We start from the raw sequence: 21,527 nt of genomic DNA, 5'->3' as shown, positions 1-21,527 counted from the left end.
ATAAGGTATCACACTATTATATTAAAATGAAACCTTCACTATTACATTTTTAATGGTGTTCCACAATGTAGTTCCTCAATTTGCATGAATCCATTTAAGGTAGTTTGTTCAACAGTCTGTCACTTTCTCATTACGAGTCAAATATCTCACTCATGTCCTGACTTTGAGCCACCAGTAGATGGCAGTGGCAGAGCAGACACTGAGGACGAACATCTCCTGCCCTTGTGTTACCAGTGTGTTCGTTTTTCTCATGTCAAGTCACGGCAATTAATGATCATCACTGCAGAATTTTACAACTTTTAAATACTGATCTTGAGTCAGCAAACGCTATGATTGAAATGAATACATCAAAAATGAATCTAAAGTGAGTCAGTGACTAGAACAAATTGTATATATGCTATCTTCTGAACGCATAGCTGAAGCAGACTGACTGCGGACATTCAGAGAAATAAAAATGTTTGTTTTTTTTTTAGTGAGAGGGAAGGGAGTGAGATGGTTAAGTACACAGCAGAGAATTTAAAAAAGACTTTCTTTCAACCAGCCTGATATCTCTTACATTTGAGATATTAAAAAGTAGATGAAATGCAACAAAAAGCAAAAGTAAATTTAATGTTGCTAACTGTAGGAACCATAATAAACAAATTTGGACCTAACATGGGCCCCAGGGTCAGTGCTATAATCATTAGCTGGATGTTTCATTTTTCCTTATATGAGCAGTGTCCAACTGTTGTAATTTCTTCCGCTGTGCCTATAAACTCCTGGCTGTTCATTACATGCAACAGTGATGATCACTTTAATTACAGAGGTGCTTGTTATAATCCTACTTGGTCCGCCTGTTCGCATTCTTGTTAAAGTATTGCTTACACTTATTCCACACCCAGGCACATACTCTATCAAATTAAATAGGAATGACCTTTACATACGGAAAAAATAAGACACAAATCAAACAAGCAGCTATTTCCTTTTTTATATAAGCATTTTATTGCTCAAGAGTATGTATGCATATGGCTGCATGTACATTAAGTATCATGAAAAGTGAAAGAGACAAAATATGGAATGAAAGTATTTTACAATGAAACAGTGACTTACTTGTCACAGCCATATATTCCCACACAATTTACCTCTGCCTGTGAATGAACTAGAAGATGATCATGCAAAACAGAGACTGAGATTATATATATGTAATGCATGGGTTTCACCTTTACATTTGTCATCACCGACTGTTGTTATATGACCTTTTTCAAAACCACAATCCTTTATTGAATACTCCCTTAACTCGATGGACAGCCAATCTATGACTGTGGAGTTCTTTGTAATGCCATTCACTTTTCAATGTACAACACAATAGGCTTCAGTAAATAGTATTACTGCATCTATGACTAAATCTACGTCTCAAAGTAGTACATCATCTCCTGCTATAAACGGAACAGTGGAAATGTATGATGAAATTAAACACAGGTGTTCATAAATGAAATAAAAAAAACACTACATTTAAACACTAATATTAAAGAAGTTAAACCAGTCATTTTACACCCACACTCAAAATTATTTAAGAGTTTAAAAGAGATCTCCATCGCTGCAATAAACAATTCAAAACTTAACAGGCCAGTGTAAGAAGACTTTTAATTCCTTTGGTGTCTGCCAACAATGTGCATCTGAACAACAATAAAATATGCAATGTACCTATTAGACTGAAAACAAAACAACTTAATAGTTTATAATATGTTAAGTGGGTTAAAAATACTACGAGTACCAAATTCACAGTAAATAGTGTGTTACAGGAAAATTTAAACTGGTGAGACCAACACTGAGGCACAAATCACAGAATTCACAGGACAATGAACCCATGGCTGGCTGGTGAAAACATATATGGGAAAGGAGATGCGTCAAAAACAATGAGAAATGAATAAAACATGTATGAATTACAAGACAAGTATAGGGTAACCTAAACAGTAAAATCACCCAATAAACAGGTTAAATGCTCGCTGTGACATAAAAAAATAATGTTAAGAAAAGGGACAAGAAATTACATTTAAAAAAATGTGAACGTCACTTACTCAGAATGTTGTGGACACACCATATCAATATAATTCAACAAACATCATTAAAACTAGCTTACCAAATAAAGAACATTGTTCATTAGTGAGCTAAGAGGACTGCTTGAACTGAACACCATCCTTTTTCAACCTATATGTTTAAGCTCTACAGTATCTGCATGTTGAGGCACTTGGAAAGAATATGATTGTACTGTGTGTAGTATATTATGTACATTTGTTATGCCTGTGTGCCTGTAAATCACACTCCTTCCAAAAATTAGCACGTGCTTAACCTTACAGATCTAAAACTGAGTCACTGCTCTTCAAGCCACATATCGAAACTAAAAGTCCCATGGTCAACATGATCTCTTATTCTTCTCACAACTAGTGTGAGTAGTCATCTACAAAAATGGCCATGATAACCTAGTTACTGATTCCAGATCAGTATTCCGGCTCCAAAGGCAGTCGCCATTGACCCAGAGGAAATGGGCTGGGCCTGTAATCTCTGGCACCTGATCTAAAGCGAGAAGCTGACCAAGATTAGCCTGGCATGTATCCATCCAAGACCACTGAGGACAGTGCAAGAATGTGTTGGGAAAACTGCTTCTTTTCCTTGTGCTTCTCCAAACGCATCCTACCCTCGCATTTGTTAAAACGAAATGTGTCCCAAAAATGAAACAAAAGAAACAAGCAAAGGAAAAACAACCTGTGGAGAATTTTGAGTCTTCCCTTAAAAATATAACTATGAAACACTTACTACAAAACTTATTTTTTCAAGCAGATACAACTATCAATGCTACATTTTAATTAAGTAAAAATATGAATGAATAACAATATTCACAGTCAAACATCATTTAGTGAGTTGTGGTCTTCCAAATAACAGACAACTTGCACACACAGTATATCACAAAATAACATCTTTAATCAGTGGTCCCACACTAATACAACACTCAACATGTTAAGAGAACGACTCAATTTCACGCAACCACTGGTCCCTCTTCTCCGCTAGTAGTCTGGAGGCTGACATCAAAACTTAAGGCAGGCTAGCAATGTCCCGCTTTGGAGGGGGTCCGTCCGGTTTGCAGGGAGAGCCGTTGGCTTTGTCCTCAAAGATCAAGACTCTGCGGGGAGAGAGGAATCATAGCAATTCACTAGCAGTGTTTACACATACCAATATCAATATCTGTGATTTAAAAAATATATAGATAGATAATTATTGTCTGACATACATACATACACACACAACAATATAACAATTATAACATTAATTCATTGTGATGAACATGCGCATGCGTAGGGTTGGGTATTGATTCAATTTTAACAATTCCATCGCTATCTTTTTTAGTAAAGCTCAGCTATTCTTTGAGCATTTGCTGTGGTCCACCAAGGTCCAGGAATCTAAACAGAAGTAAATGTAAATGCTCCATATTTGTATAGCGCCTTTCTAGTCTTTTTCGACCACTCAAAGCACTTTTACACTACATCGCATTCACCATTCACACACATTCATACTGTACATTGGTGGAATAGCCACCAGGGGCAATTCAGGGTTCAGTATCTTGCCCTAGGACATTTCGACATGCAGCCTGGAGGAGCCAGGGATTGAACCGCCGACCTTCCGCTCCATCTCCTGAGCCACAGCCAAGAAGAAGTACTCTCTTCTCGCATTCTTTGGTGGTGTACTGTGTGACAAATGACGTGACGTTGGGTCTGTGTAGCACGTCCTGGCAGATAAGTGCAACTTTTATGGATTATGTAAAATGCTCACCGCAGTTCATGACTGAAATATGCAAATAAATCATGAACCGATAAGCAGAATCAAAATGCAGTTCTCTGAAATTTTTTACCGATTTCAACTTGGCACCGGTTCTCGATTCCCAACTCTAAATTTAGATTTGACAATGCCATATTGAGGTGTGACTAATGAATTAAAAAGAAAATTACATACTGCAGTAGAGTGTAAAACTGCAGCAGTTAATATACATTACAGTTTCAGTTGTATTTAAATGTGCATTAAATTGGAATTAGGGCTGCAACTGCATTATAAATTTATTTAACAGATTATCTTTTCAGGCCCTGCGACGGACTGGCGACCTGTCCAGGGTGTACCCCGCCTTTCGCCCGATGCCAGCTGGGATTGGCTCCAGACCCCCGCGACCCTGTACAAGGATAAGCGGTTGACGATGGATGGATGGATGGATGGATTATCTTTTCAATGAATTGACTAATGGCTTGATGTATAAATGTCAGGAAATAAAAAAGAGCTGTTACAATTTCCTGAAGTCCAAGTTAACATCTTCAAATAGCTTGTTTTGTCTGACTAACAGCCCAAAACACAAAAAATATTAAATTCCTTTCTCATTAGAGAAAAAAAAGTTTAAGGTTTGACTGGTGTGAGAAATGGGAAATTAAAAAAGCAAAACAATGTAATGTGAAAAGTCTGATTATTCCTGACCCATTATAGAAATTATAAAGATTCTACAACAGCGAACAAATTTATATTTTCTATGTGACTCTTTTAAAAAAATATTTAAATGTATTTTTTATATTTACCTATGTTGCTTGTATGTTTTACGTAAAGCACTTTGAATTGCCTTGTTTTAGAAATGTGCACTACAACGACACTTGCCTCACCTTAGTTGTCAGTTCTCACAGTAGGAGCCAATCAGAGGTGAAGAACCTCTAATTTACAGTACTGCTTCAGATCAATGCCGTTGATTATGCCCCATGCTGCACCCTGTGCCGTAGCCTGTTGTGCACCTCCCAAAAAGTTTAACTACACGTCATGGCTCAACATAGTGCCACGATCAAAGACATTCGGAATAAAGAAATTGTCCAGCGAAATGTTAGTTGCACCAGTGTGACCAAGAAAAAACTAGTCGCATTCAACATTTTTTTTGCGTGCACATGCAACCAAATTGGTCGCACTCTGGAGCCTCCATCGACTAATGGAGTAATCCACTTATCGCATTAACTGAAATTACTTTAAACAGGCACAGACAGGGACACTTGGTTTAATGGCTTCAGCACCATGGAGAGAGGCATGTAAATGTAAATTAGGAAAACAGAAGGTAGTAACAGATTAAAAAGGTGAATGACAAAAGTCTAAACAATACAAGCAGGATGCGCGAGTCAGGAGGGATCACTGGCTACTGGAGGAAACAGAGAGCCACAGTTACATTCGGGGTGTGAACTGGCTGAGCCATAAGTGAAAGGACGGGAATGAAGGGAAACCACAAAAGGGCTGAGGGGAATAGTGGTTTAGGCTGTACATAGCAGAGTGAGTGATCTGACAGGAGCTATTCAGAGCGAATGCCTGTCTTTAATTTCCTTTTTTGGAAAACTCTGCAAAGCCCCACTAAGCCCATAAGGAGCAATGATCCCAACGACGAAACCGGCACTTGCTCAGCAACTCAAACTCTGGCAATCACTTTTCCTTCACACGGTTGGAACCTCCTGTGCTACCCAACGCTGCACAAAGTCGGTCAAGTCACCACTGACACTGACAGTCAATTAATACTGATTGAATTATGATTACTAATTACTATGAATTAAAAACTCTTGTTTTTGTGATTCATCATACACAGATATGTGACTTCAATGTTTGTCACTCTGTAGCCAAAAAACTGATGATGACTAATTTTAGCATATTGCCATGTTAGGCTAATCTGTACAACAGAAGAGCTTAATAGATAAAGTGATCAGCTGACTTAATCTTGTCATTGTGTACATACCACAGTCGATGATACATACCAGATATGTTTAATCTGTATAAAGGATGAAAAAACATATGTACTCTCATTCATACACAGTGATTAATTCAGTAGGTAGGACCCCTGTGATAATCTAATTTAACAAACAACAAAGTAGACTTTCATGGAAAGTGGCATTATGTTTTGAGTAAAGACTAAAAACAACTGTTCTGTAGTTAAGATCCCTGACAGCTGTTGCTACTTGTTAAACAGTCACTAGTATACAATAAACGATCTGTAAGGCTCTTCGGTCTTCAAAATGTTGGTTAAACAAACTAAAGTGACGTGCGTGTTTACAGACTTGTGTAATACACTAAGTGACTTTATTCAAAGAGCTTTCACAAACTGGTCCACAATGTGGAGCTTGACCTCAATCATATTTCCTCTGATTGCGCCAAAATCACCTGCGGCCCTGCTACATGCTTTGAATAACACCATTTTAAAGCCGTTTTGTTCCCCTTAGCTTCTCCCTCCCCTCTCAAAAACAGAGAGTAGGGAGCAGTAGGATCCCAGCTGGAGTTAAAAAAGCACAAATTACTAAGAAACAGCAAGGCACTCTGTGTAGGTAGATAAACCTACACGCTGTTAACTTTGAAATCAGAACAAGGAATATGTACAGTAGATGGTGTTAGGGCTAGCTCGAAGCTTCTTGTTTGCATGTCTGTTCATTCTGTTTAAACCCGCTAAATTAGGCTACACTAATATTATTAGTATTATACTACTTGTAGAATTAGATTTCACAGGTGGCTGTGTGGGATTGTTTCCAACTTGTGTGATCCAAACATTTCCAGTAACTCCAGAGCATTGTAAAGTCCAAAAGTCAAAATGTATTGAAAAAATTATTCAATACAGGTTTTTAACCAACAAAAAATTCTGCTTCAATCCATATGTGGTGGTATTTAGCCTTTCAAAAACAACATTTTCACTGTGGTTAAAAAACTGCTTGCTGCACACAAAGGGGGGAGCGCACCTGTTTTAACAGGGTGGTCTAGCAGCAATGTAACAGCACAATAAATTACATTAATATAACCACAATAACAAAAAATCTGTTTTAGCTCCAGTGGTTTGTGACGTTGCTACCTAGGTTACCGCCTCCATCCTTTGCACAACGAGTGTCACAACAAACTTCTGCACTTCAAAATGTTTTCAGGATAAGACTGCTGCCTTTATGTATTTAGGTTGATTAAAGTATTAGGTGGAGATGAGTATTATTCATTAAACAAAGTTGTTTTAATAAATATATGAATAATTTATCTAATCTGATAAATTACTTTATTCATTTTGTTTGAAGTTTTTTTAGGGTGATGTCATAAAATATGAAAGATACAAGAAACCTTGAATGAAAAAAGAAAAGGACATATGATACAGCCCTATATACACTACAAAATGTCAGTAGTCATCAGAAGATCACTAAAATAAACATTCCTTTCCTGTTTATAGGTTTTCTAATTCTGCAAAATCCTGCACAGCAGAGTTTAAGATTTCACAAGAAGGAACAAAATCATCCATTAAAAAATACTAACCCAAAATGAACATGAGATTTCAACATCTGTTTAAATGTGCTGATCTGCTAAGTCAAGAACAAGACATGATCACTGGCGCAAATTTGCCTGGTGAAAATAATTATAAAACATCTTTTTCTGGAGTGCAGGGAATATCTTGTACTACCAAGTGGGCAACTGAGTCCGGAAGGAAAAGAAACATTTATAAATAGCGACTGCGGGATTATGCGATACACTTTCGAAAAATGGTTGAGGCCAAAGGAGTTAAACTTATGCATTTTCTCTGCTTGGTGTTTTGGGGGATTATGAGATTTGTCTACTAAATGGTCCAGCCAGCTTAGTCCAGAGCTGACATGCAGCAGCCAATACACTCTGGCTCCTCTAAAAGCCTCACACTGCCTAGACTAACCCGTTTCAGAATAGCAGGAAATGTCACCCTATCAAAAATAACAAAATAAATTTAAAGAAAAAAAAAGATGAGTTTTATTGATCGAATCTGATGAGTTTTGGTCTTCTTGTCATTCCTACATGACTGTCAGTGGTTAATCAGCCTATCGTCAGTTACCTAAGCACATGATCCCAGCTAAGGATGAGGATGGGTTGACTATGGATAGGCCCCATTGATGGGGTTTGTTGCCATGGAGATTAACGACTAATGCAGCATGTGGGTAGTGACATCATCGCGAGTCATCCTACAACCCCCTGCTGACGGATGAAGCAATTGGCTGATGCAGCACACGATTCGTATCCTCCCCCTCAGACGTGCAAACACACACAAACACAATGAACCAGCAGATGGTTTATTGACAGAACTAAGTCTGTATATAAAAACAGGTTTTACACACGTGCACAGAGGTGTACTTACAGTTTGAGCACAGCGGAGCGCTTGCCCAGCATCATCTTGACAAAGTCCCTGTAGTTGATAGTGTTGCTGCTGCCACCCGTCACCTCAACGATCATTTTTTTCAACTCCAAGTGGGTCTTGGGCACGCCAAGCTTCTCCATCATTCGCTTCAAACCCATCATGTCTGAGAGAGGGTACAGATGACAATCAGATGTCTGCATTTCTAACATAAATGAGATTGTAAGGAAATGGGAACATTGTCTAAGTGCTTTATTTCATGTATCTGAGGCACTTTAAAGGGTCACTCCAACAATTTTAAACATATTCAGTTTACCCATCAAAGGGACAACTACTCAGCCTGTGTGAGGCTGTACGTGGTCAGTGTTACGTCAGCATTCTAACATGCTGATCTTTAGTAGGAATAATGTTTACCATGTTTACGTAATAGTAAGTGTAGTAGTAATAAGTGTTTGCATGCTAACATTTGCTAATTAGCAATAAGCACTAAGTGCAGGTGAGGCTAACAGGAATGCCATTCGTTTTGAAGGTATTTGGTTACAAAACAAAATATTAGACAATTCAGAATTTTGACCTGATGCTAAAGTGGCTAAAAAATAAGTCTTAAAGGGCACTTAGCAGCTCCTTTCACGGCCTGCAGATGCCAAATCTGCTGATGACTCCCACACTACAGTTTATCTCACATCTGCTCAAGAACTAAAGACCTCTTACAATGGTGCACAGTATGGAGTCACTTTACATCAGGACACAGACATGACACATGAGCCTGTTGAAGCCCTGTGCTCACACTGGTCAGACAACACACACACACACATTATTAATTACTGTTCCCTCCTGTCGATACAGCACATGGCTCATCTGACAGTTGTTATCTGGGGTGCAGTTGTTATTTTAGCGCTACTATTACTCACCAATCTCTCCTTGGTCATTCAGGTCAAACTCAGCATATTTATCTGCAAAACGAAAACACACGCAAGAGATTGTTACCAACAGTGGTAATTCATACGTAGCTCACACACCACATCCCTTTAGTGCAACATTTTAACAAAACACCAATCCTTAGCCAGCCATAACTGTGAACACACAGTGTCCACTGATCTCACTGTCTTACAATCTGCTGACAGCTGACCTGGCAAATGGAAAGACACAAACAGCTGATAATGACAGGTGTGTTTTTGTCTGTGTGTGTGTTTTGGATGTCTGTCAGTGAAAGCAGGCAAAGGGCAGCTGAGTGGGGGTGGACATGTGAGACAGATTAAAGTGCGGGGGTCACAAAGTTAAAAAAAGAGAACTAAAAGTTCAAACACAGCAATGTGGAAGGAAAACAAAGTTCAGATACAGAGTTTTCCCTCATGGTCACTCACTCAAATAAAATCTGATCCTTCTAGCCTGACAACATGCAGACAAGCCACTGATACTTGCCACACCCGATCCCCACAAACAGCCAAAGATGCAACTAATATGTTAAAGAGCAATTAGAAATTCTAAAAGCATTATACTTTGCCAGTGTTTTAAACATAACTACTTGGTTTTCAGTTTCAGCTGAAGAAAAAGCAGTATTTGGCCTTTGTCTGGTACCTTCTGTACACCTAACTCACTCATTCTTTTTTTACTGGCACCAAACATCACTAAACATGTTTTTTTTAACTAGCAACGAGCAACGTACAGTACACAGATGGCCATTTAGCTTAATGGAATATTTTTGGCAGTTTGGAAAATATGCTTATTCTTTTTCTTGCTGCGAGTAAGATGAGAAGATCGATACCACTCTTATATCTGTCCGATAAATAGGATGCTGGAGACAGCTAGCTCAGCTTAGCATAAAGACTAGAAGCAGGGTGTAACATTTAGCCTGACTCTGCACAAATGTAAGAAAAATGTCTAATATTTTCCCGAAATGTCTCATGAGGAAATGTGTCATCTATCTGGAGTTTCGATTGTATTTAAAATTCTTTAAATTGTTGTATGTTAAACCTGCATAGCTTTGACAAGCAAGCTGAAAATCTTCAGTAAGTGGATTTGATTCCATGTTCAACTATCAAACTGCAACTCAAAAAGTAATGTTATTTTGCTTTTAGGTGTTGATTCTGGTATTTGTCATGTGCTTGTGTGGTTTATTCTTTGTCTGGTCTATAGATAGAGTTGGACAATATGACTGTATACACTGTGCAATATTTGAATTTACAGAACAACAAAAATTTCCACTAAGTCAAAGAAATAAATAGCATGCGTCCTGGTTCAATTATAAAATCCAGGCTCAGGTTTCTCCTGAATGGTTGCTGACTGCTATGTCAGCTGAAGAGTCAATCATACTAAATTAGAGCTGCAACGATTAATCGATTAATTTACTTGTCAACTTTTAAATTTATCGCCAAATATTTTCAAAAAGTAAAAATTCTCAGATTTAGGCTACTTAAAGATTCAGTGTGTAATATTTCTGAGGATGTATCGACAGAAATGCAATATAAGATCCATAACTATGCCATAATATTAACTTGCATCAACATGTTTTTCGGTTAGCTCAGTTGGTAAGTTAGAAGATTCTGCAGCGAATGTTTCTCAGATCACGGCATGTGCTGTAGTGTTTTTGTTTCGGTGTTTCATGCACATCCATCAACCTATGGCAATTCCCCAGTATCTCCAGGCAGAGGACATTTAGGGGAATCACGTTTTCTACAGACTCTTTGTTGTTCAAATTTTTCAAAATAAAAGCTCAATTCAACTCCAAATACTGCAATACAGTAAACAAGCTTCTCGTGCTTTTATTTTGTCGGCAAAACCACTAAAGAGGAAGTGATTATATTAATAACTGTTGCTGTCATGACTGAGATCTATTTCAGCACTGCTGTCAAGGTATTTATTTATTTATATTTTTTGCCCTATCAAAGCACCCTAATCTGACTGCGGGCCAGATGTTATTGTTGGCTGGTAGTTTTAGAGATGGTCAATAATCGCAGAGAGAATTAATGTGTTTCTCTTGTCAATGTTTGCATAAACTTTATTTAATGTATGGTTTATAATGGACTGTGGTGCAGAAACAGTGACAATGTTACACACTCTTGACTTACATTTTTTCATGTTATCTGTCAGTGGTCAAGTCACAATAACATATGGTTTTACTGAATAATTAAGTAAATATAATTTCTTAATAAATATACATAAAGAAACCTCATTTCTTGACTGGCCACTCTCTGCTGTCTCAGAAGACACCTTTTATGCTGTGTCAGCCACCGTAGCTGTCCTACGCTCTTTGAAAAGTTAGGGGGCAGTGGTAGACTGGACAGTTGGTTGCAATTCACAACCCTCACCACTAGATGCCAGTAAATCTTACACACTGAACCTTCAATTGTGAATATTTTTGGGCTTCTTTACTCCTCTAAAAAGTAAACTTAACATATTTGGGTTGTGGACAAAACAAGACATTTGAGGACGTCATCTTGGGCTATGGGAAACACTGATTGACACTTTTCACCATTTTCTGACATTTTGTATTGATCAATTAATAGAGAAAATAATCAACAGACTTGAGAATGAAAATATTCGTTAAATGCAGACTTTCACTAAACAGTAGGAGGTTGTACCGCCAATTGTTTCAAGAGAAATTTGGCGCAAGGGCGTAGGAGCGACTTTGAACCTGGGGGCGCTGAAATGCTAAGGGGGTTTTGGGGCATTCCCCCCGATTGTTTTTTTTAAATGAAGCACTTAAACACTCATTTCTAATGACTTTTGGACACAGAATGTATTTATTAGTGTGGCTGAGAGAAGGTACTTCCTGTGAAAGAAGATGGAGAATAGACTGGAGAGGGGAGATTATGAAGACTTGGGTACACAGTCAGAGAGACGGAGTATAATGTAACCAGAACAAAACAGACTACATAAAAACAATGGAACAGCTGCTAGTTAATGTAGCTAGCCACAGTACAAATGTATTTAGTTTAGGGCTGCAACGATTAATCGATGACGTCAAATATAAAAATTTGTCGACGTGAAATTTCATTGTCGACGCATCGTTACATAGATGCCATTTAAGGGAGAGATAGCAATCTTCATATTAACTGGTGCTGGGGGCAGTATCGCTTCCACTGTCTGCCATGACTGCTTGACTGTAACAACTCACGAAAAAGAAGCATTCATGCGAGAAGCAGAAAGTAACGGAGAAAGAGGCAAACAGCAGAATGCCTTTTTTTGTTTTACAAGTTACTAAATACACTTTTGAGCGGTTTTGAGGTGAAAAATCAACTGTGTAGAATTTGAATAATGGCAGTTTTACCAAAGTTGATGGCGAAGTGAAAATGTGCTCAAACGTTTTCGGGGTTGAGAAGCTCCACAAGTGCCATGAGATTAGTGGTGCTGGCCGGCCGGCCAGTCACACCCACAGAGCCTGGTCCAAGTTACTCAGACCACTGCAGCAGCAACAACAGAGCTGCAGAGACAGAGCAAAGGCAGTGTTTCCTATACGTTAATTTATTTGTGGCAGCCCGCCACAATATCAACGCTGACCGCCACATACTGATTTTGTTTTTTTTTAATTTTACAAGCCCTATTTAAAATCTTATTTGATTGCAGATCAACGTCATAGCACATTCGCGCAGCACATCCTCTCGCTCGTGTGTCTCTCTCTCTCTCTCTCTCTCTCAAACACTGCAGCACAAATCTGTCCAACACAACTTTGGCAATGTTGGAGACCCACCTTTAAAAAAGTTATTAGTAATGAGTAATGGTTTAAAGTACATAAAGGAACATCTGGCTCGTGATGTAGCCTACAAAACATTCTCCACTGAGTTACTGCCTAAAACCTATAAGCACTTTCGAAAAATAAACTACAGAAGCAGTACGAAAGGGGACTAATTTGCTTTTATTTAGTTCAAAAGCATAAAACTTTGTTAAACAGTTGAAAGTTTTAAAGTTTGTATAAATCAGTAAATTATAGGAGTAGCCTACGCTGTCTTGTCTTCTTCCCTGGTTTGCCCCCTGGCGTTTGACCAGTTTTCATTCTGAATAGTAAACCCTGTTCACTTAATGGTAATGTTAGCTAGTTAGGCTGTGTGTTGGACATCAGTAATTCACTTGAAATATATTAGTTAAATGGTTTATTTAGGGTTAGGCAGTAATTGTGACTAGTAGTCGACTAATCGAATAAATAATGAACAGATTAGTGGACTACGAAAATAGTCATTAGTTGCAGCCCTAATTTAGCTATCCTAATGTTACACTTGTGATTTGTAATATTTCCTGTCTCTCAGTTGGCCCTGACTCTCCCTGCAACAAATGTTTGTGAATTCAGAACGCTTCAATGCAAACTCTGATGACTTGCTTTTGGCATAACAAAGTCTTTTTACTACGTGAGTTTTAGAATTTACTATGTCAGTCTACTAGCTATCCATACAACTTACAAGCTCCGTCCTCCTAAGTTTGTTCTACTCCTCCTCCTGTGACCTCTGTCTTCTTCCTCTTAAATACTGTAGGATGCTCATCTCTGTGTGAACATTTAGACTATTTCTAAATTGTTTATGGACACGGGGCTCTGGGTCTTTTGAGACCTTTATTCCTGCATTCTTGAGACTTTTATGCAAGTAGAGTAGCCATTAAAATACATTTTCAAAACTAGAAACACCACTCTAACTCACCTAAAGTAATCACTTCAGCTGAGCCTTTGAGTACAATAAATAAATAAATAAGCCATATCATCATCAATTTTACCATAAACTGGTGCTTTGGGCTCTGCTGGCCTCAACTCTGTTGTGCTCTTGCCCTCATCTCGGCTGTCTGTCTCATGTTCACCATGTCAGCCCTAGTACTGGGGCTGCTGGCCAGTGGCGGGTGGAGTACTTAAAATCTTTACTCAAGAAAAAGTACAGTTACTCCCATAAAAAGTAAGAGGAAAACAACCTACTCAAGTAAAAGTATATTTAAAGTATATTTTTATTTCATCGGATGTGCATCAGGTTTTTTCTAGAATGCAATTTGAGTATTTATTATCTGTAATTGAGCTATTTCCGTTTAATACAATTATTTTTTATTGATAATATCACGCTTGCTGCCTAGCCAGTACTGTTGCCTGTCTTTTATTTTGGACATGGACACCAACCAAACCACTTGCTTTGCAGTAGCACAGGCAGCCAGTACAATCTGATTATTTCTGAAGAGTCTAAATCATTTTTACAATGCAAAGAATTATTGTGGCAGTAACACAGGAGCAGCTTGTTGTTGAAGCAGCGTAAACCTACATACACAGGAAGCTGTGAGTCATGCGTAAAGCCAAAAGCACTGTTTTATCCTCCCGTAATTTTTTTCTCTCTTTCTCTCTCTCTCTCTCTCTATATATATATATATATATATATATATATCATTGATTGTTTCCTGAATAAATAACAGCTGGTAGCTGCTGAGTGAAAGCCAAGATTAGTTTCACCGGCGACATTCTGTTTATGGACTCACCATCCGACATCGCTTTAAAACAAATAGTAACCAATCATGTCCATCAGAAGAAAGTGATGTTCTTTACAACAACAGGACACTGTTAATATATCAGAATCAATCCGGTGATCATCAGACTTAGATGTTGATCTGCAGAGACTAAATACGCTTTTAATACAACGTTAATCAGGTTTACCAAAACGTAGATGTTGAAATGTGGGGGCGCAGACATGTATAATGGCTCCTACACATATGGTTTGCCGACATTGACAGCATCAGAGCAGCATTTCCATCAAAACCTCTCTGTTTCCATCACAGTTAGTTTTGTAGTTTGGTCATTTTGACTAGGTTTGTAAACCTTTACAGTCTCCTACGCTGTTATCCCGTGTTACACTGTGTACTCATTCACGCATAAAAGTGGCTGCTGCTGTGAAATACCAAAAGCAGACATTTTTCCACTTCTCCCTAAATTTCACTATTCTCTTTTCTCTTGAAGACCACTCCAGTCAGATTACACTTGCCATTTCTGTCCCACACTGGAAGCTCTGTGTGTGTGTGTGTGTGTGTGTGTGTGTGTGTGTGTGTGTGTGTGTGTGTGTGTGTGTGTGTGTGTATGTGTTTGTTGGGAGAGAGAGAGAATGAGAGAGAGAGAGAGCTGTGTTTACTGCAAACCCATGAGGAGTGGGACAGGACAATGCCAACCCTGTTCCTAAACTCTGAGGAGTGGGCCTCCACACACACACACACACACATACAGGAGCTCTTGAGTGGGCAACTTGTTGTAGAGCAGCCTGTTGATCATCCGCAGCCACAGAAAATGCCTCAACTGAACAAAACCTAAATGTATCCTGGCCTACATTCCTTCAGCTACTGATGCAACATTTTCTACTTTAATCAATTTTTTTCACTACTTCTCTTTGATGTTCATAAGGCGGTCTGTGTTTGAGGGTGCGTGTCTACTAATCACTCTGGCAGCTATCATTCGAAGGGGGTTTTCCATTGTAGAAAAAATAACCTTGCTGATAAAACAGTGGAAATAGATGACAACTTCCTCTGCCACTTTGGCCCACAGATAAAGAAAGAATTTACCCAGCCTTTTATAAAACACCGACCCTGTGGCCAGACAAACGCCTCAGTGCAGGCTTCAAAACAAATCTGTTTAGTCAAACAAAGTTATAAAAAAAACCCTGAGCCATACAAGCTCAAGGGAAAATATGATATGCATATGTTTAAAATTTGTCAAGTGGTCATTTGGCAACCACAGCTGTCCCAGGGCACAAAACACACAGGGAGCAACACATTTCCAATGTTCCTTTTTTCAGCTGTTACACTGTGCTGTCAAGCGTGACTTGACAGTAAAGTCAATATTCCACATGAGTAGCAAACTACTACTTTAGAGTAGCAAAGGAATGTGCTCTTACATCAACCCATATCCAATTAAGAGCCCGATCGATATTGGACATTTAAGTCCAATGCTGATTTCAATATTTGAGGATTTTAAAATCCGATATATCGGCCGATATCCTTTTCCCCCTTATTTTAAGAAACGCATAACATAAACAAAGATTATCCCATCATGCAGTATAAAAAGAAACTTTTTTATTGTTATAAATAGTACTTTAAACAAAAGTACAACAAAATATTTTAAAGTTTTGATAAATAAGAGTCAAATGTATTGAAGTACAGAAAACATTTTTAAAAATATGGAGGGGACCAGCAAAACAAAACTATAACAAAAATACCAATATAATATTACTACTACCACCATATATCATCTCTCATGTCATTGCTATAATAATAAACAGGGCCTCTTACATAGGCAAAAATGTATATATATATTTTTTGCCACAATGACTTTCTACTATGTAGCATATTCACATATAGCTTATCCCTTTTATAACTTTGTTTGGCAGGAAGCCATGTTAGATTCTTGTTCAGCTCATGATTATTTACATGTTCCCTCTGGTTTAATCATTTCTGACACGTTGACTGTAACTACAGCCAAGCGGCTCGCAGATATATTTAGAATAAGTTAAAGCTACTCTTTGCAGTTGTTTCTACATGCTCCGGTAGACTCCAGTCAGTTGATGTTTTTCTCTGTGGAGCAGTGTTTTAAACAGACGAGCTGCAGAGCTACCTCTGGGGGGCAAACTATGCAACACTCGTGATGTGATTCGGTTCGTGGTCAAAAGCAAAGTGTTTGGGTACTGACTTCGGGGTCATTTGGACAGTATGGAAAAAGGGAGGGAAAAAATAGAAAGGAAAAAACAGCATCTCTCACAGGACCTGGGTGTCGGGTCCCCTTTCTGTTTATATATTACTGCTCCATTTCCTCCAGCAAGCATAGATTGTAAGTAGGACACTGGAGCATGTTTCTCATTTCAAGACATATGCCCCCTGTTAGAATAAACAGCCCCTATGTGATTCTGTCTGGAAAATCTAAGATAAAATACCTGACAGGAAAAGAAAACACTCTGCATGCTGCAAGAGCATACATGTGTAATATCTAAGCAATGGGGAGGAGTTTTTCGGTAAATCGTGCAATTTTCTTCCCTTAATCAGCTGCAACATTATTTTTTCTATTCCCAGGAGCTTGGAGTTTACCCGGCAAAGTTCTGAACATTGTAACAACAAGCAGAGGAACGCCCCAGCACATTCCTCCAAGGCCACGGAGGACTTGGCCTTGCAAGCAATCTGTCTTTCCCACAGAGAAAAACAAAATGCTGAAGACTTATGCGGGTGTGCTGACAAACAAACAAATACTGAGGCAAAGACAAAAGCCAGAAAAAAGCGAACACTCCTTCGCAAAGACAAGCGCATACTTGCAGATACTAAAAACCACTGAGGGAGGAAGGACTGGGCTTGCTTACTTTTGAGGCCTTCCAATTTTTCTGCCAGGTCCTCTTCATCCCTGTATTTCTGGTCTTCCAGATATTCCTGTGAAGGAGGAAGAGGGGTGAACAAACGGGATGTCATCAGAAAAAAACCTGGTTTTTCAAGTTTGACTGAAACTGAACCCCCACCGTTAAATCAGTTTTGGTCTCATCTCTAAACTTTATGCTGAGAAACTTCTGGCTGTGTTATACAATACACGATCAAAGAGGAAAGAAGCCCACGCACACATTAGAGCGTTAAGTACATTAATCTGATTGTCTCCTGTCAACTGTGTCAAAAACGTCCAACTTGAGAATGATGACTCACAATCTCAAGATGCCCCCCCCCCGCTTCCCCCTGCGGATTGTCATTACTTATCATTGTGTTCATTAAGTGGAACACCTCACAAGGGTGTAAAAGGAAAGAGCCTGAAGGGAAGCTATTCTAATGAAATTCTAATGACGCAGTCTGCCATGTGGGAGTCAGCTTCGATCTACACGGGAAGCGTAGAGAGAGAGCAAGGGAGAGACGGAGCGTGATGTTGTTCTCCGCACTGACCTCTATGTGTCTGTCAAGCTTGTAATTAAGGGTGAAGAGGATAAACACCAACAACTGGATGTTTATCAGGGACGCCTGACTCAGTCGTGCTGAATCACCACTGCCTCCCACACACACACACACACACACACACACACTGGAATGTCCTCTCATGGTCACAGCGTATCATAAAAGTATGCGAGTATATTTAAACAAGTGTGGTGCGGTATTATAAGGCAGGAAATCTTCTCTACAATGAATGTTTTACAACACAGAGGTCAAATACAGAGTGTACTGTAAGTGTTTTTGGAGCTGCAACTAACACGTATTTAATTTTCATTATTAAACTGATAGCAAATTGTTTTGGCTTATTGTTTGGTCCATAAAATAACAAAAAACATCCATCAGAGACCGAACAGACTTCTAAAAATGTCCCCAAAACCCAAAGATACTCTCTTTAACATTAGAGAATGACTTTTACATAGATGAATTGTCTTTCAATCAAGTATTTTTTATATTTGACTAATCATATCAGTGCCAAAGTATTTATCATAGAGGAATAACCACCCTAGATATCTAGCAGTGCTAGGATTTGAAGTTCCATTCCCACATGTTAATGTAATGGAGTGGATGTCATTATACAAAAACCCTTGGATTTAATCATAATACACCTGTTATTTTTACACAGCCTCTTCGGAATTAGTGGCCATTTCCCCAATGAACAAATGCAGGACATTAAATGATGACATAAATCTCTATAAAAGGAACAGGGAGTGTTTGCAACTGTGCACTGAATTGTCGCAGGCGCTCCCGGCTGCCCTCTTGCCGCGACCTGGTTTTCATGTTGGGAGCTGATGACAGCCGGCCAAGGAGGGAAACAGAGATTAAACAGACATCTCGCTAATCTGTGGGAACCACTGCATAGTTATCTGACGAAGCGAGGCCTACTGTTAGACAAAGAGCTCATTCAGACACAGGATTCCCGTCGGCGGGGTCAGCAGTGAAGCCACTATGTGCACAAATAATAAGGAACGGCCACAAAACACGCTTCAAATGCATTTTTTATTTTTTTTAACCGGTGACCAAACAGATCGATATGATCAGGTCAGAGGGAAACGCTCACAGTCCCTCGACACCAGAGATGTGACAGCATGCAGCCGTTCAACAAGTGCCACGAGACTGCACGGGGGGGAATCAATAATATGCATCAACTGCATGGCTGTGATCATGTAGCATGTGGGAGAATGCATTGTTTACAGCTCTGCTGAGATAGTTCAGTCTAACTGCAGTGAATCCCCAGTGTGGCCGCACACGTTCAAAAACAAGGCCAATGCCAAGTCAAGTGTATGCGAGCTCATTAAATTCAAATTCCCCTGAGGTGCCGTTAGAGACGCTGATGGCAAATAAAGAAGAGAACATGCGTACCTGGTTTACTTCTTCCAGTTTTTGCCTCTGCTGCTCCTTTAACAGTCCAAAGGCTTTCCCTCCTGTAAAGAGAAAATCACATTATTTTAATAGCATGCTAGTTAATATCGAAATAGGCTTAGCTTGGTCGGTAGCACCGGGTCGGCCTGCTGATGCTCTATTGTAAAGGCTCTAGCGACAGACACAAGCAGATACCCGGGGAAATAGACAAGGCAGTGCGCTGTTGTATTATTTATTACCTTGGGTGTTTTTATTTGAAGGCATCCCGAAATGTATCTGTGATGTAGAAATCCAGAAAAATGAAAAATATCCAAGCCAGAGGGCTACCGCAACTGTTGGCCGTGGCGATACTCCTTTTCTCCGTGAGAGACTGGGTTTAGCGGGCCATTGGGCACTGGTGTCAAGACGGACGCATTTAGAAAGGGAACATCCGGTTAAAACCTTCAAAATAAACTACTTTCCCACTTTACGTGCCCTTGCTGCATGCAGAGTGTTTTGTTTTCTTTTTCTGTCAGGTATTTTTCAAGGCAGAATCAGATAGGGGCTGTTTATTCTAACAGGGGGCATATGTCTTGAAATGAGAAATATGCTCAAGTGTCCTACTTACAATGCTTGCTGGAGGAGATGGCGAAGTACCAACATGTTTTGTTATGACTTTGTGGTATGTTGATGTTAAGAAAGAGTGGATGGAGTCTAGCATGCAGTGCGTGTTTATTTATAGTATACATCAATTAAATAATATAGTCGGAAGCTCTTTCCATGCTGTGGAACATTAAATATGAAGTTGACAAAAAATGGGCTGCACCAGAACTTGATTAATCCCTCAATTAATTTTAGATGAATCAATTGATAGTTACGTGAATAAAATGTCAGAATACAAAAACAATGCTCAATTTACAGTGATAGAAAGCAGAAAAATGTCAAATACTCAGATCTGAGAAGCTGGAACCAGCAGTTATTTAGAACCTTTCCTTTATAAATGACAATTATTTGATTTTTGACTTAGACTTAGACTTAGACAACTTTAATGTCCCCAGAGAGGCAGTTTGGGGTGCGGCACAAAATATTTATCAACACAACACAAGAAAACAACACATCAACAAACAGAAACAACAATAACCTAAGATCATCTAGCCATCATGATAAAATGGTAATAAATGAATGAATCTGTCTAAATTTTACTTGAGCTATTACTCTGTAATTTGTTTTGTGGTATAGTTTGCACTGATGTAGTTTAGGTTTTATGTTTCTATTGTTCAATGTTATGTCACATGTTATATATTACAGACTAGATGTTTTTAATAAGTGCTCTCACTTCAACATGGTGTCTGTGTTTTAATGATCCATAAATAGGTACATTAAATCACAACAAATCACAATTGGATTTAATTTCCAGCTACACTGAAATATTTCTACTATAAATATCTGTCCCCCCGACCCTGTACGCAGGATAAGCAGTTGACGATGGATGGATGGATAAATATCTGTATTTATGTAGGCCTATAATGTGCTTTATGGAGTCACAACCAAATTATCTCTGTTCTAACTTAATAATATATTTGAGCACCACAGTACCAAAAATGTTTTGTATCTTTCTGCAAGATCTTTGTATTGTCAAATATAGTCATATCAATAGGTCCATCAACATTACAGATGAAATATGGATGCCACAATGTTCACAAACAAACAATACAATGCATTTTTGCTTTTTTAATGCTAAAAAAAGCTCTTATTCTGAAAGCCGAAACATCCAGTTTCCCGCTGTCATTGTGCAGCACCGCTGTTCTCATCAGTGAATGATGCTCTTGTAGTACACTGGGACGCGTCTTTCTCGCGCTTGCCATCGTGTGGCCGATAAAGAAATTGCACATAATGAGGGTGCGACTCAGACATCACCTGCAGAAATGGACAAATGGACCCAATCAACTTAACATAAGCTTATTTCAAATAAATTAATAACATTCTGGTCTGCAGAAACACATTTAAAAATAATTAAGGTAAGACACCGTAATAGTATCTTCCAACAAAGTGTGACAATTAAAATGGTCTCTTTAAGCCTGTTTGTTTCCAAGTAGGTAATTGTCTGGTGTAACACACACATAATATGCCACTACAAAACTGA

General features: G+C 38.8%; 1 protein-coding gene across 1 annotated transcript; it reads right to left on the bottom strand.

Annotated features, from left to right (window-relative positions):
- Window positions 1-1,216: 1,216 nt before the first annotated feature.
- aif1l (allograft inflammatory factor 1-like) lies at window positions 1,217-19,805 on the bottom strand. The gene is made up of 6 exons (XM_038733809.1): window positions 19,645-19,805; window positions 19,406-19,467; window positions 17,440-17,506; window positions 9,064-9,105; window positions 8,156-8,318; window positions 1,217-3,157 (listed from the first exon to the last, which is right to left on the bottom strand). The coding sequence occupies exons 1-6, from the start codon at window positions 19,667-19,669 to the stop codon at window positions 3,070-3,072; spliced, it is 447 nt and encodes a 148-aa protein (XP_038589737.1). The 5' UTR covers window positions 19,670-19,805; the 3' UTR covers window positions 1,217-3,069.
- Window positions 19,806-21,527: the final 1,722 nt, after the last annotated feature.

This window comes from Micropterus salmoides, unplaced genomic scaffold (genome assembly GCF_014851395.1).
Source record: "Micropterus salmoides isolate LMB-PRFRI ecotype aquatic unplaced genomic scaffold, ASM1485139v1 Ms_hic_scaffold_20, whole genome shotgun sequence".
NCBI lineage: Eukaryota > Metazoa > Chordata > Actinopteri > Centrarchiformes > Centrarchidae > Micropterus > Micropterus salmoides.
The sequence above is the reverse complement of the archived record's forward strand: the minus strand, read 5'-3'. Positions and strand labels throughout refer to the sequence as shown.